This window comes from Jaculus jaculus, chromosome 4 (assembly GCF_020740685.1).
Source record: "Jaculus jaculus isolate mJacJac1 chromosome 4, mJacJac1.mat.Y.cur, whole genome shotgun sequence".
In the NCBI taxonomy this organism is placed as follows: domain Eukaryota; kingdom Metazoa; phylum Chordata; class Mammalia; order Rodentia; family Dipodidae; genus Jaculus; species Jaculus jaculus.
In genome coordinates this window covers 14,406,717-14,432,516 of record NC_059105.1, presented here as the reverse complement: position 1 = coordinate 14,432,516, position 25,800 = coordinate 14,406,717, and the positions used below count along the sequence as shown (strand labels likewise).

The 25,800-nt window shown below is 45.4% G+C and overlaps 2 protein-coding genes across 4 annotated transcripts in view; both read left to right on the top strand.

Annotated features, from left to right (window-relative positions):
- Nucleotides 1-10,057, top strand: part of Stk36 (serine/threonine kinase 36) — a 36,216-nt gene extending 26,159 nt beyond the window's left edge. Inside the window, exons 22-27 of one of the 2 annotated variants that reach the window (XM_045147115.1) lie at nucleotides 3,046-3,120; nucleotides 5,312-5,483; nucleotides 5,744-5,891; nucleotides 6,139-6,286; nucleotides 6,903-7,649; nucleotides 9,674-10,057. In XM_045147115.1, coding sequence (XP_045003050.1) covers nucleotides 3,046-3,120; nucleotides 5,312-5,483; nucleotides 5,744-5,891; nucleotides 6,139-6,286; nucleotides 6,903-7,649; nucleotides 9,674-9,817 — 1,434 coding nt within the window. In that variant the 3' untranslated portion in view covers nucleotides 9,818-10,057. Of the gene's footprint in view, nucleotides 1-3,045; nucleotides 3,127-5,311; nucleotides 5,484-5,743; nucleotides 5,892-6,138; nucleotides 6,287-6,902; nucleotides 7,650-9,673 lie in introns of both variants that reach the window. The other variant, XM_004662925.3, reaches the window with a different exon arrangement.
- Nucleotides 10,058-22,331: 12,274 nt separating this feature from the next.
- Nucleotides 22,332-25,800, top strand: part of Ttll4 (tubulin tyrosine ligase like 4) — a 56,041-nt gene continuing 52,572 nt past the window's right edge. For both annotated transcript variants that reach the window (XM_045147399.1, XM_045147398.1), the window contains exon 1: nucleotides 22,332-22,421. The gene's annotated coding sequence lies outside the window, so the exon portion shown is untranslated. The remainder of the gene's footprint in view (nucleotides 22,422-25,800) is intronic.

Sequence of the window (25,800 nt, the reverse complement as noted above, 5' to 3'; positions counted from 1 at the left end):
CTCTTTTGATCCCAGATAGTGAGCCCTTCAGAGCCTATCAAATAGCTTATGCGGACTTCTAAAGAGGGAGACAGGGAGGGGAAGGAAGCTGCCCAGTTTGTTATCTGAGGTGTGAAGTTTCCCTGCCTGAAGAGGTCCCTTCAGGAAGAACTTGTGCACTGCACATACTTTGTCTCGTCTCTTCCCTTCCTGCTCTCCTTAACTGACTGGGAGAAGGAGTGACATCCTATACTTTCTTTAGGAATCCAGGCCGTTATATGGCCTCCTTTAATTTCTCCCTCCCTTCAAGATCTTTGTTTGCTTCCTTGCCAGATCCTTTGAAACTCTTACAGACCCACATTATTGTGTTCCTGAGATATGTACAATTCTTTTCTTTCTTTTTTTTTTTTTTTGTTTGTTTTTTTGTTTGTTTTTGTTTTTCATGGTAGGGTCTCCCTCTAGCCCACGCTGACCTGGAATTCACTCTGTAGTCTTAGGGTGACCTCTAATTCATGGCAATCTTCCTACCCCTGCCTCCCGAGTGCTGGGATTAAAGGTGTGTGCCATCATGTCCAACTTTTTTTTTTGCTTTTTTTATTGACAGTTTTCATAAGTGTAGACGGTAATCCATGGTAATTCTCTCCCTCTTCTCCACTTGCCCCTTTGAAACTCCACTCCCCATAATATCCCTTCCTCTTCCCAATTATTCTCTCTTTTATGTTGCTGTCATGACCTTTTCCTCCTATACTGATGGTCTTGTGTAGGTAGTGTCAGGCACTGTGAGGTCATGGATATCCAGGCCATTTCGCGTCTGGAGGAGTATGTTGTAAGGAGTCCTACCCTTCCTTTGGCTCTTACATTCTTTCCGCCACCTCTTCCGCAATGGACCCTGAGCCTTGGAAGGTATAATAGAGACATTGCAGTGTTGAGCAATCCTATCACTTCTTTCCAGCACCATGATGCCTTCTGAGTCATCCCAAGGTCACTGCCATCTGAAAAGAGAAGGTTCTCTACCAAGAGTGAGAGTAGCATTAATAAATATATGGGTATGGACATTAATAGAAGTGCTTACTGGGAAGTTTGGTGAGTGTAGTATGTGCATTTAACCAGACACCAGCAGACATTACACCTCTAGGGTTCATGACTACCCCTGTTGTAGGTTTTCAGTGTCAGGGATGTATTCCCTCCCATGGAGCAGGCCTCCAGTCCAATTAGAGACAGTTGGTTTCCCCCCATAACAAACGTGCCACTATTGCACCCATTGGCTCATTTGGCCTGGGTGGCCAAAAACAAGGTTTGCAGTATCCACTGTTGAGTATCTTCACTGGTGATTTCTCTGTCTCCCATTGAGCTGCATGCAGTGTGGCTTTTTCCAGCTTTCTGTCAGATGGTCTACATGGAGGAGGTTTTTAGCTCAGCTCCAGCAGGATTTCTCAGTGGCCTTGCAGCCCAAGTATGTGGAGTCTTCAGCAATAGAGTCTTACCATCTATTCCTGGTGGGAAACCAAGGGCCTCAGCAATGGCCTGTAATGTTCTGGGGGTATCAGGGACCTCCCTGGCCAACAACTCACTGGAAGGCATCCCATCCCCACCAGATTTTTTTTTTGGGGGGGGGTTAGAGGTAGGGTTTCACTCTAGCCCAGGCTGACTTGGAATTCACTATGTAGTCTCAGTGTGGCCTCAAACTCCTGGTAATCCTCCTACTTTTGCCTTCTAAGTGCTGGGATTAAAGGCATGCGCCACCATGCCTGGCAAGAGAATGATTTTTTAAATACCACATTTTATTCAGATTTTACAAAGGAGTGCAGAAAGGGGAAGGCTGAGAGGTGCAGGGAAATAAAGTGGGGAGAAGAGAAGGAAGTACATCACGTGGAGCCCAAAAGCCCATGTGGGCCACATGTAGCTCAGGAAATACTCACCCACAGCTGGACATTTCCAAGTGATCAGAGAGCCAGAGTGAGCTCTCCCCTTGCACAGGTATTTATAACCTTAGGGTGGTAGGCTGTCCCAGGAAGAAATTAGCTCTGGCACCCAAGTTCTGGGGGTTGAGCTTGACCAACCATAATGTTTAAATCCTATGAAAGGCCTCCCTCCCAGGAGGGGTCTTGACTGGAAAAGCAGTTCTTTGGAACTAGGCAAGAGATAAAAAATTTCCTGCCCTTTTTACCTTCAGGGCTATAGCCACCCTAACTCTGCCCCCCTTCAATATTTTATCTATTTATGAGAAAGAAGCAGAGAGAGAGAATGGGTGCATCAGGGCTTCTAGCTACTGTAAATGAACTCCAAGCACATCACCGCCTTATGCTTCTGAGTTGACATGGGTTGTAGGGAATTGAATTCCAGTCCTTAGTATTTGTGGGCAAGCACCTTAGTTGCTAAGCAATGTCTCCAGCCCAAGATATGTAAAATTCTGTATGCTTTACAAGTTATACGTCACATCTGTTCTCTCTTGACATGCTTGGAAGACAGATACAGCAAATATAGTAATATAGTATTACTCAATTATTCACTTGCTTTTTATTTTTATTTTTTGGATTTTCAAGGTAGGGTCTCACTCTAACCCAGCCTGACCTAAAATTAGTCCCTAGCTGGCCTTGAGCTCACAGTGATCCTCCTACCTCTACCTCTGCCTCCCTAAGCTGAGATTAAAGGCATGCACTACCATGCCTGGCTAAAATTTTTGTATAATTATTTTATGGTACCAGAGAGAGGGACTTGCACAAGCTTGGAAAATATGAAGCTCTACCCCACCCCCATCTTTAAAATGTTGAATCCATCAGTTTCCTGCCTCTAGACGGAGCCATTAACCATGCTCAACTGTGCACCAACTTCTTGTTTAGTTAGTGTCTACTTAAACTGAAATTGCTTTTGGACACATGCTTATCCTACCAGGCTATGTGTCTTTAAGACACATTGAAGGAGTAGGCAAGAGCAAAAACTCCTAAATCCAGAATTTGGCCCAACCTGCTTGACCAAGAGGGATTTTCTACCCAAGTAGGAGTTGGGAGCACAGGTCTAGGCAGTGCCTTGTCCTCATCAGGATGCCATTCTTATCTCCTCCAACAGGTCCGGCTGACTCCACCAGGTAGCTGTGGCTTCTACGATGGCCTCTTCATCCTTTTGCTGCAGCTTCTCACCCAGGTACAGGTGTGTTGTGGAATAGATGAGATGATAGGAGAGACAAATTAGGAATTCTTTTGAGTCCCTAGATCATAGAAATGAAGAAGCAGCCTGCCTCTTCTCTCAAACTACTGTGCTAGCCTGAGAATTGCCCCACTTGCCCTCAGTAGGATCCGCCCTCTGATGAAAAGTGTCCCACTGCAACCCTGGAGAGGAGAACAGCAAATTCTCTGGGTTGTGGATATTGGTTTTTGCTTTGTTGTTTCACATGTGTTTGTGTGTGGTATGCATGCATGTATGTATGTATGTTCATATGTGTGCAGGTGCACATACACGTGTGCATGTTTGGAAGCCAGAGCTCAACAGCAGGTGTCCTCTTCAATCAGTTCTGAATATATATAGTTTGTTTGGTTTTGAGGAAATGTCTCACTCTAGCCCAGGCTGACCTGGAACTCACTCTATAGTCCCAGGAAGACCTTGAACTCATGGTGATCCTCTTACCTCTGCTTCCCCAGTGCTAGGACTAATGGTGTGCACCACCATGTCCAGCTCCATCATGTTTTTTTTTTTAATATTTAATTTTTCTTTATCCATTTGGGAGGGGGCAGATAAAGAGAGAGAGTAGGCATGCCAGGGCCTCCAGCCACTGCAAACAAACTCTAAATGCATGTACCCCTTTTTGTGTCTGGCTTATGTGGGTACTGGAGAATCAAACCTGGGTGCTTAGGCTTTTCGGGCAAACTCCTTAACCACTAGGCCGTCTCTCACTGAACCTAGAGTTTGTTTTTTTGGCTAGATTAGCTAGCCAGCTAACCCTAGGGATCCACCTGTCTCTGCCTCCTTAGTGCTAGGATTACAGGTATGTGTCAACACACCCAGCATTTTATGTGGGTGCTGGGGATCCAAACTTATTTCCTCATGCTTGCATAGCAAGCCATTTTCTTACTGAGATATTTCCCACAGCTCTTATTTTTCTTTTTAGTTTTAATTTTTTTTCTTCACTTGGGAAGTAGAGGCAGAATGGTGAGGAACAGAAGTTCAAGGCCAGCCATAGTCACACAGTAAGTTTGAATATGGCTTCTCACTGCTTCTAAGATACGTTCAGTGTATCCCAGAAGTTGACAAAGCCTAGAGTGAGGGTTACATGAGACCCTGTCTCAAAGCAGAATTTTTTTTTTAATTTTTTATTTATTTATTTGAGAGCGACAGACACAGAGAGAAAGACAGAGAGGGAGAGAGAGAGAATGGGCGCGCCAGGGCTTTCAGCCTCTGCAAACGAACTCCAGACGCATGCGCCCCCTTGTGCATCTGGCTAATGTGGGATCTGGGGAACCGAGCCTTGAACCTGGGTCCTTAGGCTTCACAGGCAAGCACTTAACCGCTAAGCCATCTCTCCAGCCCTCAAAGCAGAATTTTTGTTTGTTTGTTTCAAGATAGTGTCTCACTATAGCCCAGGCTGACCTGGAATTTACTATGTAGTCTGAAGGTGGCCTCCAAGTCATGGTGATCTTCCTACCTCTGCCTTCCAAGTGCTGGGATTAAAGGTGTGTGCCCTTATGCCTGGCTCTTTCTTTTATAGTCCCTACACACAATTTAGCTTTGACATGAACTGACCCAACAGGACAATTCCCTGTGTTTTTTTTTTAATTAAAAAAAATTTTTTTTGTTTATATTTTATTTATTTGAGAGTGACAGACAGGCAGAGAAAGAAGTAGGGAGAGAGAGAGAATGACGTGCCAAATGGACGTGCCAGGGCCTCCAGCCATTGCAAACGAACTCCAGACACATGCGCCCCCTTGTGCATCTGGCTAACGTGGGTCCTGGAGAATAGAGCCTCGAATCGGGGTCCTTAGGCTTCATAGGCAAGCGCTTAACCGCTGAGCCATCTCTCCAGCCCAATTCCCTGTTTTTTAGGAGGCACACACATATTGCAAAGGAACGTAAGCTAGGTCTGGTGGTGCACACCTCTAGCAGTCAGGAGGCTAAAGAAGGAGGATCATGAATTTGAGGGCAGCTAGAATATATAGTGAGAGCCTGATGTCTAATAGGAAGAAAAGGAGGGAGAGAGAACAGACAATTTGGAAATATTAGGTAGGAAGACAGAAGGAATTATTTGTTGGACTCCCTTCCTTGTGGATCAGGGATAGGAAGGACAAAAAGTGTTTGGACACTCCTCATCATCTTTACCTCCTTTTATTTTTGTCTCTCACAGGGAAAACTTAGCCTGACCAGAGATGTGGCCAGTTCAGAAGTGTGGACCATCCTGTGGCACCGCTTTTCCATGGCCCTGAGGCTGTCTGATGATGTGTCTGCACAGGAGGAGGAACTGACACTCTCCAGTCCACCCAGCCCAGAGCCAGACTGGACACTGATTTCACCCCAAGGTATCGTTCTCGTAGCATAGCCTTGTTTGTGGGGGTGAAGTACGAGTCCCTTTTCAAAGGGAGGCCGTTTGCAGTTGAGAATTGGGTTAACCCACAAAATGTCTGCAGCTGCTGCTTGCAGAGAAGATGTCAGAGACTACAGTGTTACTGCTCACAAGTGGGGAAGGGATTGGATTGCTTTTGGCCTTGGGAGCTTTGGGGAAGCAGGGGCTTTTGGGCCTCTTGCCTCCTGTATAGGTCTCCATTCTCTGTGTTTTTAGGCATGGGAGCCCTTCTGAACCTGGCCATGGCCACCTTCACCCAGGAACCCCAGTTATGCCTAAGCCACCTGTCTCAGCATGGAAGTATCCTCATGTCCACCCTGAAGCACCTGCTGTCACCCAGCTTCCTACTTCATCTGAGCCAGGCGTGAGTCCAACCTAGAAGGAGAGGCTGAGACTTGGAGTCAGCAGTAGGGAAGTACCCGGTAGAGGCAGGATAGAACTAGCGGACAGCTTGAGTTATGAGGCCAGAAATGAGATAGGGATTAGGCTGGAAACCTAAGGAGTTGCTGAGATGGGGGAAGTGGAGCTGGGGGAGGAAATTTGAGGAGAGGGAGGGCAGCGTCATAAAGGGCAAGTGAACAAGGACAAACTGTTCTTCGCTCCTGTCATAGGCCTCAGGGGCCCGAGTTTCTCCCTGCTGTGGTGCTCTCGGTGTGCCAGCTCCTCTGCTTCCCCTTCGCCCTGGATGTGGATGCTGACCTCCTCGCAGTTATCTTGGCTGACCTTAGAGACTCGGAAATTGCAGCCTCCCTGCTTCAGGTACTTGGGAAGCTGCCCAGGCATGAAGGTGGGAGAGGAAGATGGCCAGGGTTATGTTCTCGAATGCACTTCACAGCAGCGCCAGGGCTCTCCCAGGTGCCGGAAGAGTGGAGCATAGCTTGACCAAAGAGTTGAAGTGGAGACATCACTCAGGACCAGACAAAAACATCCAGGCAGAGCTGAGCTAGTGGCTCTCTCTCTCTCTCTCTCTCTCTCTCTCTCTCTCTCTCTCTCTCTCTCTCTCTCCCCCTCTCTTCGTTGGTCTCATATCTGGTTGTGTTGGAGCTCAGTGGGGAAATCACTCTAGTCTGGGCACTGGATGCTCAGTTCCTTGGCCAGGAATCACTTCTCTGGCAGTGCTTGGCAATATTTATGCCATGGATCTTTGGAGGCAGAGATTGTGGCCCTTGCAGAGCCAGGCGTATATGTGGAAAGTACCTGCTCCCAGCTTCCACTGGGCTTCATGTGGCATGCCATGGGATAGGGCTCCCCAATAACCTTCAGCATTTCTCTCATTAGCTTGGCTTTCTTCCCAGCTTTTGGGCTCCCCTACCTAGCTGCAGTGCACCTTTCCTTCCCTCTGAACTCCTTTTGCCTCCATTCCCATTTCTGCCAGGTCTGCTGCCACCACATTCCGTTGCCACAAGCAGAGCTGCCCATCAGCCTCCTCACACGCCTGGCCCTCACGGATCCCACCTCTCTCAAGCAGTTTGTGAACACAGTCGCTGCCTCCCCTAGAACTGTCATCTCATTCCTATCTGTTGCCCTTCTGAGTGACCATCCTCTACTGATCTCCGACCTTCTCTCCCTACTGGCCCACACGGCCCGGGTTCAATCCCCCAGTCATTTGTCCTTTATCCAAGAGCTCCTTGCTGGTTCTGATGAATCCTATCGGCCTCTGCGCAGCCTTCTGAGCCACTCAGAGAACTCTGTGCGGGCCCGTACTTATGGGCTCCTGGGACACTTGCTGCAACACAGCATGGCCCTGCGTGGAGCACTACAGAGCCAGGCTGGACTACTCAGCCTTCTGCTGCTGGGGCTTGGAGACAAGGACTCTGCTGTGCGACGCAGTGCCAGCTTTGCAGTGGGCAATGCAGCCTACCAGGCTGGTCCCCTGGGACCTGCCCTAGCAGCTTCAGTGCCCAGTATGACCCAGCTGCTTGGAGATCCTCAGGATGGTATTCGGCGCAATGCTGCAACAGCTCTGGGCAACTTGGGACCTGAAGGATTGGGAAAGGAGCTATTACAATGCCAAGTACCACAGCGGCTCCTAGAAATGGCCTGTGGAGACCCTCAGCCAAATGTGAAAGAGGCTGCTCTCATTGCCCTTCGGAGCCTCCAACAGGAGCCCTGCATCCATCAGGTACAGCCAGGAGGCCTGGGAGCCATGATCAGAGACCACAGTTCACTTTGCTTCTTCCTTGGGTGCAGAAAACTCAAGGGACAGTGTGCTAGAGATGAGTTTCCTACTTACCATCTCCTTTGCTAGAGAAGGGAAGTCAGCTGGAATGGGCTCCATTGGGATAGGACATGCCTGTGATTTAAAGGACCACAGCTTATCACTCTCTTCCAGATGGAGGAAACATGCTAGCACCATGCTAAGCATTTTACCTTTATTGTCAAGTTTAAGCTATTATAGGCCTAATTTTTCAGGGGAGGAAACTGAGACATAATGTTTTAACCTATCTAAATTTAAAAAGCTACAGGTAGGGGTGGGGTGGCGCATGGCTCAAATCCCAGCATTCCAAAGGCAGAGGTAGGAGGATTGCAATGAGTTCAAGACCACCCTGAGACTACATAGTGGGATAGAGTAAGACCTAACTTGAAAACAAACAAACAAACAACAAAAAAAAAAAAAACATTTAAAAATACCCACTTAAGCCAGATGCACAAGGTGGTGCATGTGTCTGGAGTTTGTTTGCAGTGGGTAGAGGCCCTGACACACTCATTCTCTCTCTCTCTCTCTGCCTTTCTCCCTCTCTCAAATAAATAAATAAAAATTAAAAAACAAAAAAAGCTACCAGGTGGGATTGAGCTTTTGAACTCAGAAGTCTAGGTCTATAGCCTATACATTTTTTTGTTTGTTTGAGGCAGGATCTTACTCTAGCCTAGGCTGACCTGGAACTCACTCTGCAGCCCAGGCTGGCCTTGAACTCTCAGCAGTACTCCTACCTAAGTCTCCTGATTAATAACACGAGCCACCATGCCTGGCTTTATACTTTTAAAACATGCTATAGGCCAGGCATGATGGTGCACGCCTTTAATCCCAGGACACGGGAGGTAGAGGTAGGAGGATTTCTGTGAGTTCCAAGTCAGCCTGGTCTAGAGCGAAACCCTACCTCAGGAAAAAAAAAAATGCTGTCATCTGCGTGTTCTGCTAATGTTCAGTATATTAAAGCACAATGGAGGCTGGAGAAATGGCTTAGTGGTTAAGGCGTTTGCCTGCAAAGCTGAAGGACCCAGGTTAGATTCCTAGGACCCATGTAAGCCAGCTGCACAAGGTGGCACGTATGTCTGGAGTTCGTTTTCAGTGGTTGAAGGCCCTGGCATACCCATTCTCTCTCTCCCTCCCTCTCCCTCCCTCTCTCTCTCTCTCTCTCTCTCTCTCTTTCTCTCTCTCTCTCTCTCTCTCTCTGTGTGTGTGTGTGTGTATCTCCCTCTTCTCTCTCTTAAATAATAAAATAAACTAGCCATGGTGGCGCATGCCTTTAATCCCAGCACTTGGGAGGCAGAGGTAGATGGATTGCTGTGTGTTCAAGGCCACCCTGAGACTACATAGTGAATTCTAGGTCAACCTGGACTAGAGTGAGACTACTTTGAAACACCAAAATAATAATAAATGAATAAATAATTTAAAAGCCCAATGGAAGTCCCACATCTGTGATCTCACAGATAAGAATAGCCCAAAATAACAACCGAGATTTGGCAGGATGCTGGTGATATTATAGGAGTTTCTGGCAACATATGTGAGGAAATTAAAGAGACTTTTGGTTGGAAACTAGGGATCAGATTAGGACTTAATGGGCTGAGAATCAAATGTTGTGGCCTCACTATTGACGATTATGGCTTTCCTTACCTCTTACTGAAGACAAGCGGAGAAGTTTCTTGGTGCCTTGTTTAAGACCAGCACCCTTCCCCCCCCCCCCAAAAAAATGGAGATAATCTCTTGGTCCTAATAATTCTTAAAACATTTCTCATCTCCCATTTAGTCTATTCAGTGTACCCCAAGTCCCCAAAAGTCCATTTCCCTTTTCTGGGCTAAATGAATGTCATCTTCATGTGCCCTGGAGTCCACCATTTCTTTTCTTTTTCTTTCTTTTTTTTTTTTTGGAGTCCACCATTTCTGAGCCTCACCTCCCATTCTCTCATCTGCATCCTATCCTATAGGTGCTGGTGTCCCTGGGTGCCGGTGAGAAATTGGCTTTGCTGTCTTTGGGGGATCAGTTACAGCCGCAAAGCAGTCCCAGACCTGCCTCTGTCAGACACTGTAGAAAACTCATCCACCTACTGAAGCCAACCCATAACATGTGACCTCAGATTCCTGGGGTCCTGCCTCCAGCCTTCATTGCTCTACTGTTGCCAAGTCTTCCTTTTTCTCCTACACAAGCCACTAACTCAGTGGAGAGCTGAAGAGACTAAAAAAAAATGATATGCTGCCAACTCCCCTGAGAGCTAGAAACTAGAAGAGATTTAAGTATAAAGTTCTTTCTTTCCAGTAAATTCAAGATGCTTTCAACCAGTAAACTTTATTACTGTTGGTGCCAGAGAAAATTCCTTTCTTGTCTATATTCAATAATTTAACTCCAGGACCATGCCTCCCAGATGTTCTGGAAACACCTCCACTTGACAGATTTCTTTCTACCTGGAGTCGCAGCCATTGTTTCCCTTAACTACAATGACGTCTGTCTCAGCTGTAACCTAGGCCCATCACCTCTGATGTCAAAGGCATTTCCAGTCTTAGCCCATATGCCTTCCATAAGTGGGGGAAGTATATTTTTTTAAAAAAATTCTATTTATAAACTTTGAATAAAAGAAAAGTATATCTCACTCTACTTGAAGCTTCCAAGATGTAAGGGGTTGGGAGGCTTTGCCTCCCTCTGTCTTCTGTGTGATTCTAGAAGCCCTTTGAACTTCTTTCCACAGGATACTGATTTGAATGTAAATCTCCCAAGGTAAAACTAATAGAGGAATCTGTAGAGTTGCTAAATAGCTAAGTCATATTGCTTTGAGATGTCAGACACTAAGTTTAACACTTAGTTCAGGGTTTTTTTTTTTTTTTTTTTTTTGAGATAGGGTCTCATTAGGCCAGGCGATTCTCCTACCTCTACCTCCAGAGCGGTGGGATTAAAGGCATGTGCTACCATGCCTGGCTTGTTTAGTTTTAATGTATATGGGATCCCATCTGCTTTAGAAGGTCAGCTATTTATGGAGATTGTACAATTTATAGAAAAAGGTGTTTGGCAGTCCTGTTAGAATTATAGTCTGTGGTGGTGCATGCCTTTAATGTCAGCACTTGGAAGGCAGAGGTAGGAGGATCACCGTGAATTTGAGGCCATTCTGAGACTACATAGTGAATTCCAGTGCAGCTTGAACTAGAATAAGACCCTACCTCAAAAAAAATTTTTTTTAATTATAATCTGCCAAAATAGACATGGTGGCACACACCTTTAATCCCAGCATTTGGGAGGCAGAGATAGGAGGATTGCCAAGAGTTTGAGGCTACCCTGAGACTACATAAGGAATTCCAGGTCAGCCTGGACTACAGCAAGATCCTACCCTGAAAAACCAAAAAAAAAAAAAAAAAAAAAAAAAAAGAATTATAATCTGAGTATGTATCAGGAAAATTAAACCTTTACTCTTTAGATCATTAGATTAGGACAAACTTTCAGGGCCCTGATCTCTCCATTAAATTGGACAGTCCTATGGCTAGAGATGTAGTTCAGTGATAGAATACTTATCTAGTATATATGATGTTTAGGTTCAGTCCCCAGCACTGAAGGAAAAAAAGTCCAGTGGTACATGCCTTTTTTAACTTAATTTTTATTTATTTGCAAGCAGTGGGAGAGAGAGAATGGGCACACTAGGGCCTCTAGCCACTGCAGACAAACTCTGGTAACATGTGCCCCCCTTATGTATCTGGCTTTACATAGGTACTGGCATTCAGGAGGCTGAAGTAGGAAGATGAGTTCCAGCCCAGCCTGGGTTAGAGTGAGTGGGACTCCTATTTATTGTTCCAATTTTTTAGGAAATGGGAGATGAGTAAGATTTCTTGTCGGGCATGGTGGTGATACCTTTAATCCCAGCACTCAGAGGCAGAGGTAGAAGGATTGCCTTGAGTCTGAGGCCTCCCTGAGACTACATAGTGAATTCCAGGTCAGCTTGAGCTAGAGTGAGAACCTAACTCAAAGAAAAAAAAAAAAAAAAGGCTGGAGAGATGGTCTAGTGGTTAAGGGGCTTGTCTGCAAAGCCAAAGGACCCAGGTTCAATCTCCTAGGACCAATATGAGCCAGATGCACAAGATAGTGCATGTGTATGCAGTTTTTAAGAATGGGAGAGGGGGGCCTGGAGAGTTGGCTTGGTGGTTAAGGCTCTTGTTGGCAAAGCCTAAGGACCCAGGTTCAATTCCCCAGAACTCAGGTAAGCCATATGCACAAGGTGACACATGTCTGGATTTCATTGTAGTGGCTAGAAGCCCTGGTGTGCCCATTCTATCTGCCTCTATCTTTCTCTCTCTCAAATAAATTAATAAAATAATTAAAAAGAAACACGCCAGGTGTGGTGGTGCATGCCTTTAATCCCAGCATTCGGGAGGCAAAGGTAGCAGGATCGCCATGAGTTCAAGGCCACCCTGAGACTACATAGTGAATTCCAAGTCAGCCCTGGCTAGAGCAAAACTCTACCTTGGAAAAGAAAGAAAGAAAAAGAAAGAAAGAAAGAAAGAGAGAGAGAGAGAGAGAGAGAGAGAGAGAGAGAGAGAGAGAGAAAGAAAGAGAGAGTAAAAAAATGGGAGAGGGACTGGGAGAGATGGCTTAGTGGTTAAGATTAAGGCACTTGCCTGCAAAGCCAAAGGACCTAGGTTCAACTCCCCCAGACCAATATAAGGCAGATGTATAAGGTGGCACATGTGTCTGGAGTTTGTTTGCAGTGGATGGAGGCCCTGGTGCACCCATGCACTCTCTATCTGCCTCTATCTCTCAATAGATAAAAATTTTAAAAAACTTTAGCAATGAAAAAAAATTTTAAGTGTGTGAGATGGGTTGGAAGGGTTGCTTAGTGGTTAAGGTGTTTGCCTGCAAAGCCAAAGGACCCAGGTTCAATTCCCCAGGACCCACGTTAGCCAGATGCACAAGGGGGTGCACATATCTGGAGTTTGTTTTCAGTGGCTAGGGGCCCTGACATCCATTCTCTCTCTGTGTGTGTGAAATAAATAAAAATAAAATATTAAAAAAAAACTCCATGGAGGAAACATATCCCTGATACTGAAAACTTAAAACAGGGGTAGTCATGAGCCCTAGGGGTGTAACATCTGCTGATGTCTGGAAAAATGTATATACTATGCTTATCAAACTGTCCAGTAAGCACTTCTCTTAATATTTATACCCTTATATTAATGCTACTTTCACTTTGGGCAGAGAATCTTCTCTTTTCAGATGGCAGTGACCTTGGGACAACTCAGAAGACATCATAGTGCTGGAAAGAAGTGACTGGAGTACTGAGTAACATCTCAATCACACCTTCCAGGGCTCAGGGTCTAATGCGGAAGAGGTGGCGGAAAGAATGTAAGAGCCAAAGGAAGGGTAGGACTCCTTACAACATGCTCCCTCCAGACATAAAATGGCCTGGATATCCATGACCTCTTAGTGCCTGGCACTACCTACACATGACCATCATAAGAGGAGGAAAAGACCATGACATCAAAATAAAAGAGAGGGTTGGTATTGTATGTATGTAAGTAGAATGATTGAGATGGGGAGGGGATATGATGGAGAATGGAATTTCAAAGGGGCATGGGGGGCAGAGGGAGAGTATTGCCATGGGATTTTTTTTTTTATAATCATGGAAAATGTTAATAAAAATTGAGAAAAAAATAAAAGGAATTGGTAGTTGGTACAGTTCAAAAATAAATAAATAAAAGAGAGACTGAGATGGTTAGGGGATATGATGGAGAATAGAATTTCAAAGGGGAAAGTTGGGGGGAGGGTATTACCATGGAATACTTTTTATAATCATGGAAAATGTTAATAAAAATTGAGGAAAAAATGAAAAAATAAAACTGTGAGAGAGGGCTGGAGAGATGGCTCAATGATTAAGGCACTTGTGTGCAATGCCTAATGTCCGGGGTAGTACCCATATAAAGTTGATGCACAAGGTGGTACATGCATCTGGAGTTTGCAGTGTCTGGATGTCTTGGTGTGCCCATTCTTCTCAGTATATCTCTCCACAAATAAAATAATTAAAAATTGATTTAAAAAAAGAGTGGTGAGCTGGGCGTGGTGGCGCACGCCTTTAATCCCAGCACTCGGGAGGCAGAGGTAGGAGGATCACCATGAGTTCAAGGCCACCCTGAGACTACAGAGTTAATTCCAGGTCAGCCTGGACCCGAGTGAGACCCTACCTTGAAAAACCAAAAAATAAAAAATAAAAATAAAAAAATAAAAAAAGAGTGGGAGAGTGCTGTTGCAACTTCATGTTGCTGGGCTGAACCTCTCAACTAGACAGTTTATGGGAGGAAGAAGGGATTTATTGAAGCATACAAACCCAGAGGAAGTTCCATGATGTCAGAAGCTGGCTCTCTTTCACAAATCCACACAGAGAGAAATAACCAGCCCCATTAGCAAGCACACTCCAAGGGCCCCAGGCAGAGTGGGAACACTCTGAATACCTTTAGGCTTAAAACCTTTCTACCCCCATTAACACCTTAGGGCTGGACTCCAGGAGTGGTCCACAGTGACACCAAGTTACAAACTTGAATAAAACTGAGTCTGGGCTGAGAAATTGCTTATTGGTTAAGACACTTGCCTGCAAAGCCAAAGGACCTAGGTTCGATTCCCCAAGATCCACGTAAGCCAGATGCACAAGGTGGTGCATGCTTCTGGAGTTCATTTGCAGTGGCTGGAGGCCCAGGTGTGCCCATTTTCTCTATCTGCTACACACACACACACACACACACACACACACACACACACACACAAAACAAAACTCCTGGGGCTGGAGAGATGGCTTAGCAGTTAAGGTGTTTGCCTGCAAAGCCAAAGGACCCAGGTTTGATTCCCCAGGACCCACATAAGCCAGATGCACAAGGTGGCACATGCATCTGGAGTTCGTTTAGTGGCTAGATGCCCTTGCATGCCCATTCTCTCTCTCTCTCTCCCTCTGTCTCTTTCTCTCAAATAAAAATAAATAAACCTTCTGAATCTACTGGGGGACATTCATTCAAACTACCACATTCTGCCTCTGTCCCCCAATAAATTCATAACTGTCTCATACTGCAAATTGTATTCAGTCCAACTTCAATTGTCTCCATAGTGTATACCAAATGAAGATATTCCAAAGCCCTAAGTCTCATCTGAGATTCAAGACTGTCTCTTAACTGTGAGTCCTGTAAAGTCGAACAAGTTACATACCTCCAACATATAATGACACTGAGTAAACATTTCCAACTGCTATAAGGCATAACAAGGAGAGACTGGACCATTGCAAACTCAATAATCATCAAGCAAATACCAAACATCTGCAGTTCGTCTGATATAACCAGTGACTGACGGTTTCCAGGTTTTCTAATGTCTCCCCTCCAGCTTGGCTGAATAGCCAGGGAAAACTTCCATCCTGAGGCAGCAGTGCTCCATGGTTGCCCTTGTGTAGCCCTGGTATATCTGAACATCTTTGGGTCTCCACTGCAAACCACAGTCCATCTTCCAATGCTTCACCAGCCTCTTTTTCAGGGTCACACACCTGCCTCATGCTGCATCTCATCCAGGAACCATGTGCACTTCATGACCCACTTCCATGATTTTTTCAAGCTTCTGAAACCAGTATCAGGTATGCAGAACACAGCCATGTTGTTAATTCAGGGATAAAAATTGTGACCTTGAATAGCAGGTTTCTTCCTTTCAGTCAATTTCTATCAAAAGAGTTTGTATTTTTTTTTTAATTCTAGTCATAGACTTTATTTTTATTTAAGGATTTCCCTACTTTTATATATATATATTTTTTTTTTGTTCATTTTTTATTTATTTATTTGAGAGCGACAGACACAGGGAGAAAGACAGATAGAGGGAGAGAGATAGAATGGGCGTGCCAGGGCTTCCAGTCTCTGCAAACAAACTCCAGACGCGTGCGCCCCCTTGTGCATCTGGCTAACGTGGGACCTGGGGAACCGAGCCTTGAACCGGGGTCCTTAGGCTTCAGAGGCAAGCGCTTAACCGCTAAGCCATCTCTCCAGCCCAAGAGTTTGTATTTCTATCATTCAGTCTTTTCTCACATATCCTTTCCGTGTTTCAATGTAAAGTGTTGGGTCATTTTCCTTAAGATTGCTAATATAGGGATGGAGAAATGGATTAGCAGTTAAGGCATTTGTCTGCAAAGCCAAAGGACCCAGGTTTGATTCCCCAGGACCCACATAAGCCAATGTACAAGGGGACACATGCATCTGGAGTTTGTTTGCAGTGGCTGGAGCCCTGGCACGCCCATTCTCCTTTCTCTCTGTCAAATAAATAAATAAATATAAATTGTTTTTAAAAGATTGCTAATATAGAGCCAGGCATGGTGGCACACACCTTTAATCCCAGCACTCAGGAGGCAGAGGTAGGAGGATAGCTGTGAGTTTGAGGCCACCCTGAGACTACATAGTGAATTCCAGGTCAGCCTGGGCCAGAATGAGACCCTACCTCGAAAGACAAAAGCAAAGAAACAAAAGATTGCTAATATATTTGACAATAGCAACCTCAGTGATCTAAAACCAGTCTCTGTGCCTGTAAGTTCTAAACTTGTTTGAATTTCTCTCATTGTAAGTATTTTTTGTTGTTGTTTTGGCTCTTACATTCTTTTTTTAAAAAATTAATTTATTTTAAAATATTTTATTTATTTATTTATTTATTTGAGAGAGAGGGGGGGGGGGAAGAGGCAGAGAGAAAGACAATGGGCACTCCAGGGCCTCAAGCCACTGCAAACGAATTCCAGACACATGTTCCCCCTGTGCATCTGGCTTACATGGGTCCTGGGGGACTGACTTGGAATTTTTTTTCTACTTAAAAACCTCTGGCTACTGTTGTAGCAGATATAAACAAGCACTTTTGGTTTCAAAATTGAAAAGCTACAAGTCTATGCTTACTAACTTAGAAGCACCTTTAAATATATCTATGTGCCTGTGTACATTTTAGTGGCTTTAATCTTTCTGTCTAAACTGGACTAGATACAAACTTAATTCTGATAGAGAAATCTAGAACATAGTCTGATGTTCCTTGTTTAGGGTTACTTTGATTAACATAAATCAACTTTATATTTCTTGTTACCCATGACTATTAAATGAAGCTTTGGCCAGATATGTGATAGTTTATGTTTAAATTATATTGTTTGTAAATAACAGATTCTAGCATTACAACTCATTTTGGCCCAAGAATTGTGAATGGAGCTCTTTAAAAATTGAGAAAGCACACAGTTATCAGAATATAGGGAGACATGTCTCCCTAAGAACAACAGTTACAGTGAATGAAGTTAAATTGTATATTTTATAAAACCTGAGTTATAAACACAATGACTGTTTAGTAGATTTAGTTTTCTAAAAGAAAAATCAGTAACTAATAAATCATAATCTTATTAAGACTCAGTTTTTGGGGGGGGTTTCAAGGTAGGGTCTCACTCCCATCCAGGCTGACCTGGAATTAACTATGTAGTCTCAGGGTGGCCTCGAACTCACAGCAATCCTCCTACCTCTGCCTCCCAAGTGCTGGGATTAAAGGCATGCCACCACCACGCCTGGGAAGACTCAGTATTTTTAGTTTAACATAGAAGCGTCATCAACTTAATTAAACACTTGAAGGCAGCTTTTATAATTCACCATGAACAAAACAATAACAGTGTATCAAAGTTTAGATTTTATAACCTGCTAATTTGAGACTTTTCTTTTTTATGATCCTATGAAACATATTTTAAAAGCATGGATTTATAACTGCAAGTAAAACTTGATTACTGTCTTTTAAGAATATAATTCATCTGGAAATGGCTTTATTAGTAATGACAAATATGAACTATATGATATAACAAATTAAGATTATCTGTTTATATATTGTTAAATCATAAAATTCTAATTTGTTGTGACGCCTAATTAAAGCTGCTTGTTGTTTGTATGCTAAAAAGGCTTTAGTGACCTTAGACAAGAGAGAAATTGACAAGAAAACCAAAATTATACATTTTTTTCTTTTCTTTTTAAAAAAGATTTTATTTTTACTTATTTATTTGACAGAGAAAGAGGGAGAGAAAAGAGAGTGAGAGAATGGGTGCACCAGGGCCTCCAGCCACTGCAAACGAACTCCAGATGCATGAGCCCCCTTGTGCATCTCGGTTACTTGGGTTCCAGGGAATTGAACCTGGGTCCTTTGGCTTTGCAGGCAAATGCCTTAACCCTTAAGCCATTACTCCAGCCCTATTTTTCCTTTTCTTGTCCAGAGGCAATAGGCCAATCTACCTAAGGACAAGGTGTGGATGACACATGGTTTTAAATATACTTAGGGTCTGAGTTGGGCATGGTGGGGGGGGGGCAACCCATCTCTCAGAATACAGCTTACCATGAATTTAAATAGCATATAACAATATAATTTAAATTATAGTGAAGTAGAAGGAATCATTAGCAAGTATCTCTAAACATTGAGCAAACCTACCAGTACCTAGGTGCCTGGCTTTTAGCCTTTACCTGGCAGACTTTACAACCCAACTTGCGTTATGAGCCTGTGTGTCTGGCTGTGGCGTGGGGTCTCTTGGTCTCCATCCTGCTGCTGTTTGCCATCTAGCATGGATCACAGACTTCCTGTGTTTGTGCATCCTACATGCAGCACATCCTAAGATGCAGAGTCCCACATGGAGTCTTCTCAGTGTGACTATGCTTGCTGTTTGAATCTATGCCCCACAGCACTGCTGCAGACACAAACCAGCACAGCCAGAATCTGTATTTCCCATAGTCTTGCACTGGTCATTCATATCTGAAATTCAGGCCAATGTTCAATCTCACATTCATGCACAGTCATTCAGAGTTTAAAACAGTTGTTTCCTAGTTATTCCCATTAATTTCTGTTCTAGCTAAATGGAGCCAGTCTCACCTCAGAAACCCTTTGAGGTTTAACTATGGCTCCCCTTTCCTGCCAAATCAGGGGTCAATATGAGAGTGGTGGATGGGGCAACATAGACATCATGTCAGGTAAAGTCATAGGCCTGAGTAAGGTAGTAAGATTTGTTAGTATAGTGCGCAGGGTCAGAAGAAAAGGATCCTAGGTGCGCTTTAATTTGAGACAGGTCAGACATAGAAAATGGGACACGGACGTGTAAAATTCCCTCCGTCTCTCTACCTCTCATAGACAGAAAACTCCTTCTGTGTGTGAGCAGGTGCGCTGAGCACGAGGGGAAAGGGAGGGTGGAGGTGGTGAGGATGGAGGTGGGTTGGGGGTTGAGGAGCAGCGGGAGCAGTAGTAGGGGCAGGCTGTTGATGGCATTGGGACTGAGAGCTGAAGGTGAGGGAGAATTAAGGACAGGGTGTGGAATTTGGTTTTGTCCCCGAGGCCTTGGCCAGAAGAATCTGGTGAGTAGGCAGGCTAAGCAGAGTAGAGAGAAGGTTGGCCACGGAAAATGTTTGAATAGCGGGTATGTTGGGTGGCTATCTGCAGGGGAAGAAGTTATCTAAATCAGTAAGAATTTGGAAATCAAAAGTATCATTTTCATCCAGGCATGGTGGCACACGCCTTGAATCCCAGCACTCAGGATGCAGAGGTAGGAGAGTTCAAGGCCACCCTGAGATGACACAGTGAATTCCAGGTCAGCCTGGGCTAAAGTGAGACCCTACCTCAAAAAAAAAAAAAGTATCATTTTCAGGTTATATGAACCCATTGTCCAATTTATATTGAAGCCAAGCTGTGTTGCAATAAAAGATTAAACGACGAGGTTTGCTATCATCCTGGAGCCTTAATTTCTTTAAGTTTTGAAGGAGACATGTGAGGGGTGGTAATACGGACATTTTGGAAGCCTGATTTCCCAAGTCAGATGAGAGGGAGAAGGAGAGGGTGTGGGATGAGGCTCTCATAAGGAAGGAGGGAGGGACATGAGAAGAACCAAAGCTCAAGCTGGGCTTACATGGAAAACCATCAATATGACCCCCTGGCACATGAGGGTGAACAGGATCTGCACCTCCCATGTTAGGCAAAGGGTGTACAGGTGTAGCTGACAGCTGTTTAAACTCTTAGTGGGTGAGGCGGGTGAACGTGCTCCCAAAGGTGTGAGCAACTGGCGGTGAAGGATGAGATCTCAGGAGGTGCAGGGAGAGAAGAACGGCAGGAGAGAGGCCTTGTGGTTATGGTAGCGGCACCCTGGAAGACCAGGCCACCACTCGCAGGCCAGAGTGGCTCAGCCCACTCGTGCCCAAGGCAGTTGGGTGATCAGACTTGAGGCTGGTGCCACACCAAGCTGGTAGCCCCGTGGGACTGTGGAGTGGCTGAGGAAGTTCAGCAGGAAGGGGAGGAAGAGGAGGAAGGAGGAAAGTGTCCCTAAGCCATCAAACCGAGCCGAAACTCACCCCTTAGGGCTTGGTGGATTGGAGAGAGAGTCCCGGGTGTCAAGAGTGCAGCTTTCTCAAGACCTGTGGGGCCCCAGAAGGAAGCGATGGGTGTGGCCCGGCATTGCTGGCATGGCTTAGAGGAGAGAGAGTGAGGGAACATATCTCCAAGAGCAGGCCAACTCATGAGGGACACTTACCCAGGAGGGGAGGAAAAGTGATGAAGCCGAATTGTGGTGGGTGGGAGAGCTGGCACCAGGCAGATGTCTGAGGTCTTCAGAGGGTCAGTGGCAGCTCAGGGATCTGGTTGGGGATGCAGGTTGGCCCATAGGAGAGGGCAACTCCTATTGGTGTCACAGCATCAGATGTAAGGTTCCTGAAAGACCAAGACCACGCAAGACCACTGTGGGGCTGAAAAGAGCTTTTTACTGGGACCTGAGCTGCCACAGTCTCACTGGAGAAGAGAGAGCAGCCGGCCTGAGACTGGATGACCAAGCTGAGAAGGTACTCAATCAGAGAATGGGTTGCCATCAGAAGAGGAGCCAGGTTGTCTCTAACATAAGATCAGCAGAAAGCTGTGGCTGAGGGCGTTGTTAGGTTAGGGGAGTAAGGGTTAGGCATGTAAACATCTAAAGTTGGACAAGTCAGGCTGCTGCCCTTCCTTCATCTTTTTTATTTTTTCTCAATTTTTATTAACATTTTCCATGATTATAAAATATAACCCATGGTAATACCCTCCCTTCTCCCCCTCCTCCCCCGTCTCTTCCTTCATCTTGACTCTGTTTTGGCACTCTTGTCTTAACTAACACTTCCAGTGTAAAATCCCTGTAGGAGGATCACCGTGAGTTCAAGGCCAGCCTGAGACAACATGGTGAATTCCAGGTCAGCCTGAGCTAAAGTGAGACCTTACTTCAAAATAAATAAATACATAAATAAATAAATAGGGGTCTGGGGAAATGGCTTAATGGTTAAGGCGTCTGCCTGTGAAGCCTAAGGATCCCAGTTTGATTCCTCAAGACCCACATAAACCAGATGCACAAGGGGGTGTATAAGTCTGGAGTTTATTTGCAGTGGCTAGAGGCCCTGGTGTGCCCCTTCTCTCTCATCTGCCTCTTTCTCTCTCTTTCTCTCTCAAGTAAATAAATAAATATTTAAAAAATAAAAAACATAGCTGGGCATTGTGACACACGCCTTTGATCCCAGCACTCAGAAGGCAGAGGTAGGAGGATCACCCAGAGTTTGAAACCACCCTGAGACGACATACTGAATTCCAGGTCAGCCTGGGCTAGAGTGAGACCCTACTTCAAAAACAAAAACAAAACAAAATAATAAAATTCCTGATAATCCTTTCATAGTTTAACATCCATCAATGATTGCTGCTCAACGTATTTTGCATCCTTATTTTGACAAAAATTGTTTTCATCTGATTCACTTTAGCATCGATTACCCTTTTTATTTCTGTAGTTGGTTGGGAAAGATCTTTTCACCCTTCAGTTCTCTTGATAGCTGTCTAATTTGTGGTGCTGAGTGACATTTGAGACAAAGTACCAAGATCTACTCTGTGTGGGGGAGATAATGAATCAGATTATTATTAATTAATCAATTAATTATTATTATTATTATTATTTTGGTTTTCAAGGTAGGGTCCCGCTTTTGCCCAGGCTGACCTTGAATTCACCATGTAGTCTCAGGGTGGCCTCAAACTCACGGATATCCTACCTCTGCCTCCCAAGTGTTGGTATTAAAGGCTTGCGCCCCCACGCTCGGCTTCAGAATTTCTTAAAGTTCACACCTGAAGTCCATAAAGCAGGTGGTTGGAGTTATGCTCTGCTGTGTATGTTGGGTTAGGGGAAGAAGTCAGGAGACAATGTGAATTGGGTCATCTCTTCCTACCTGGCCTACTTTTAGTGAAAACTCTTTAACAGAGCCTGAGCTCTTTGATTTCAGAATAGCGATCTGAGGCCAAAAAAAGAAAGGAAAAAAAAAAAGTCCACTGGGGTTAGGTAGAATCAGAGTAGAAAGGTAGGGTCCTGGATTCCAAGAATAAAGCCTTTAACTTCAAAACTACACTTCCCAGAGTTCTGTTCGCCCAGCCACATTGCACGCACTGCGTGTGCGCAGAGCCAGTGCTTCCCGGGCCCCTCGGCCCACAAGCCCTGGGCGCCTTAGGCCGTCGTACCCTCCTGCCCGTCGCGGCTCTCCGCTCCGCGGCCCTCGGTCTGTCCGCTGGGGGCGCGCGCCGTGCGTGGCAGGCGGCCGGCGGCGGTGCGCGTGGCGGTGCGCGGTTGCCAGGGGCGCCTGAGGTCGCTGGCTCACCCAGCGGGCTAGCGAGGAAGGTAGCGCGTAGCCGGCGTGGAGCCGGGCCCAGGCTCGGTCCCTGAGGTGAGTGTGGCCGGGGAACCAAGGGGCCGAGCTCGGCCCGTCCGTCGGCCCCATGCTCCGGCCTCTCTCCCGGCCTGGGTCCTTGGGCGCGGGGCCCCAGCTCCGCTTCCGGTTCGCCAGCTCTCCGCCCTCCCGGGAGCCGGGGGACCGCGGCCTCTCCTCTCCTCTCCCGCAGCATCCCCCGTGGTCCCGGCTCCACCGCAGCCTCTTTCCCGCCGCGCTGCAGTTTCAGCTCTCCTGGCTTGCGTGGGAGCCCATACTCTTCTCCGGGCCCACTTGAACGTGGATGCCCGCCGTTTTACGTCCCAGCTCTACTGACCGAGAAACAACACTAGCGGGAGCTGAGAGCTTCTGGAATTCGACTCGTTTTTTTTTTTTTTTTCCCCCCATCCATTCCTCCATTTAATCAATTACAGTTTTTAAAACTATTTATTTAAGAGTGCGAGAGAGATCCAGGCAGACAGAGAGAATGGGCGGCGTGCCAGGGTCTCTAGTCGCTGCAAAGAACTCAAGACGGGTGCGGTACCTTGTGCATCTCTCTGGCTTTATGTGGGTACTAGGGAATTGAACCTGGGTTCTTAGGCGTTGCTGGCTAGCCTCTTAACCGCTGAGCCATCTCTCCAGCCTTCATTTACAGTTTTTAATAAACAGCGACAAATATTTAGCCCTTCCCTCAGATACTCCCAATTGCATGTTCTTAATACTTTCAGCACCTGTTGTTTCTTTCAATCAACAGGAATCTGGGGGATCCTTTGAGAGAACCCTCTGCCCTATCCCTTCATTTATTTGTTATAATGCACACTGAGGTAATATTTGCATAAAACTACCTCTTTGAGCCTGAGAGTGGTGGCGCACACCTTTAATCCCAGTCCTGGGGAGTCTGAGTCAGACTCGCTATGAGTTGGAGTCCAACCTGGGGTACAGATAAGTTCCTGTTCAGCGTGGGCCAGAGTTAGACCCTGCCTGGAACAATCCAGGGGTGGGAGAACTACCTCTTTGTTGTACTTAAAAAGTTATTGATTGGACTAAACCTAGCCTTGAGAAGTTATCAAGTATTTTCTGGGCATGAAGAGGTGGGAGTCAGGCATACAAGAGACAAAATGTTTTTAGAAAACACATATCATGGCCTAAAGACAGAACAGACCTGAAGCAGTTTGACAGGCCTGAGTAGTGTTTGTTTGGAGCCATTCCTGCGTGAGGAAATTGAATAGGAAGTAGATTGCAGAGTTTCAGATAGGTTAGAACTGTACCCTCTAGATTAGTGGTTTTCAGGTTTAGATTATCAGAGATACACCTGCACACACAGGTTTAGATGAATCGATTTCCAGACCTACAGCTTCCAAATAGCTCTCTTCCAAAACTGTCCCAAAAGGGGCGGGGTGGGGGCATAACTCTCACACACTTCAGAGTTTATATATTTATTTATTTGAGAGTGACAGAGACAGAAAGAGGCTGAGAGAGAAAGAGAGAGAAGGAGAGAATGGGCGCGCCAGGGCTTCCAGCCACTGCAAACGAACTTCAGACGCATGCGCCCCCTTGTGCATCTGGCTAACGTGGGTCCTGTAGAATTGAGCCTTGAACTGGGGTCAAGTGCTTAACCACTAAGCCCTCTCTCCAGCCCTCAGAGTTTATATATAGAGTTAAAAACCTTAGATGCCAGACTAGGAATACTTGGAAATTCTGATTATAGGGAAGCCTTTGGTGGTTCACTTATCTTCTAAGCCCAAGTCCAGTAAGCTGTTCAAGTGCAGACTGCTCCTTGTTGGGATAGTCTAAATTCACAAGAATATGATAGTTAAAGATAACTTTTTCTTTTCTTTTTTTAAATGGTGCTGGGGATTGAACCAGTGCCTTGCCCATGCTAGACAAGCACTCTCTCACTGAATTACATATCCAGCCCTGAAATGTTATTTGGGGATCATGAGTTTTGCACAAAAGTATTTTAAGTGGTTTCTTTTAGCTTATGTTATTGTGTTGTTCAGTAAGATAATAAAACTATTAAATCAAGTGATGAAATATGTATTCTTTTTTTGGTTTTCTGGGGTAGGGATTCGCTCTAGCTCAGGCTGACCTGGAATTCACTATGTAATCTCAAGTAGCTTCAAACTCATGGCAATCCTCCTACCTCTGCCTCCTGAGTGCTGGAATTAAAGGTATGTGCCACCACACCCAGCTTAAATATTTTATTTATTTATTTGAGAGAGAGAGAGGAAGAGGCAGAGAGAGAGAATGGGCATGCCAGGGCCTCTAGCCACTGCAAAAGAACTTAACATGCTTGCACCCCCTTGTGCATCTAGCTTACATGGGTCCTCGGGAATCGAACCGGGGTCCTTAGGCTTTGCAGGCAAATGTCTTAACTGTTAAGCCATTTCCCCAATTCCCGCTTATTGTTTTTATTTATTTATTTGAGAGAGAGAGAGAATGGGCACACCAGGACCTCTAGCCAATGCAAACAGATTCTAGAGATATGTATCACCATGTGTATCTGGCTTATGTGGGTACTGGGGTCTGTAGAATCTGGGTCTGTAGGCTTTGCATGCAAGTGCTTTAACTGCTAAGCCATTTCTCCAGCCCACAATTTACTTTTTTTTTCTTTTTTTTTTTAGTTTTTTGAGGTAGGGTCTCACTCTGGTCCAGGCTGACCTGGAATTCACTATGTGGTCTCAGGGTGGCCTTGAACTCATGGTGATCCTCCTACCTCTGCCTCCCGAGTGCTGGGATTAAAGGTGTGTACCACCATGCCCATCTTGGCAGATTATAATTTTTTTTTCAAGGTAGGGTCTCACTCTAGCCCCAGGCTGACTGGAATTTACTGTGTAGTCTCTGGGTGGCCTAGAACTCACGATGATTCTCCTACCTCTGTCTCCCAAGTGTTGGGATTAAAGACGTGTGCCACCATGCCTGCCTCCACACTTTTTTTTTTTTTTTCTAGGTAGGGTCTCACTCTAGCTCAGACTGACCTGGAATTTACTGTGCGTCTCAGGGTGGCCTTGAACTCATGGCCATCCTCCTTTCTCTGCCTCCCAAGTGCGGGGATTAAAGGTGTGTGCCACCATGCCAGCTCCAGTCCTACAAATGAACTCTCACGGTGATCCTCCTACCTCTGCCTCTCAAGTGCTGGGATTAAAGGTGTGCACCACCATGCCCAGCTTCATGAATTTACTTTTTATTTTTAAACATTTATTGGGGGGCTGGAGAGATGGCTTACTGGTTAAGGTGCTTGCCTGTGAAGCCAAAGTACCCAGGTTCGATTCCCTAGTACCCACGTAAGCCAGATGCACAAGGGGGCACATATATCTGGAGTTCATTTGCAGAGGCTAGAGGCCCTGGCACACTCATTCTCTCTCTGTCTCCTCTTTCTGTGCTTGCAAATAAAGAA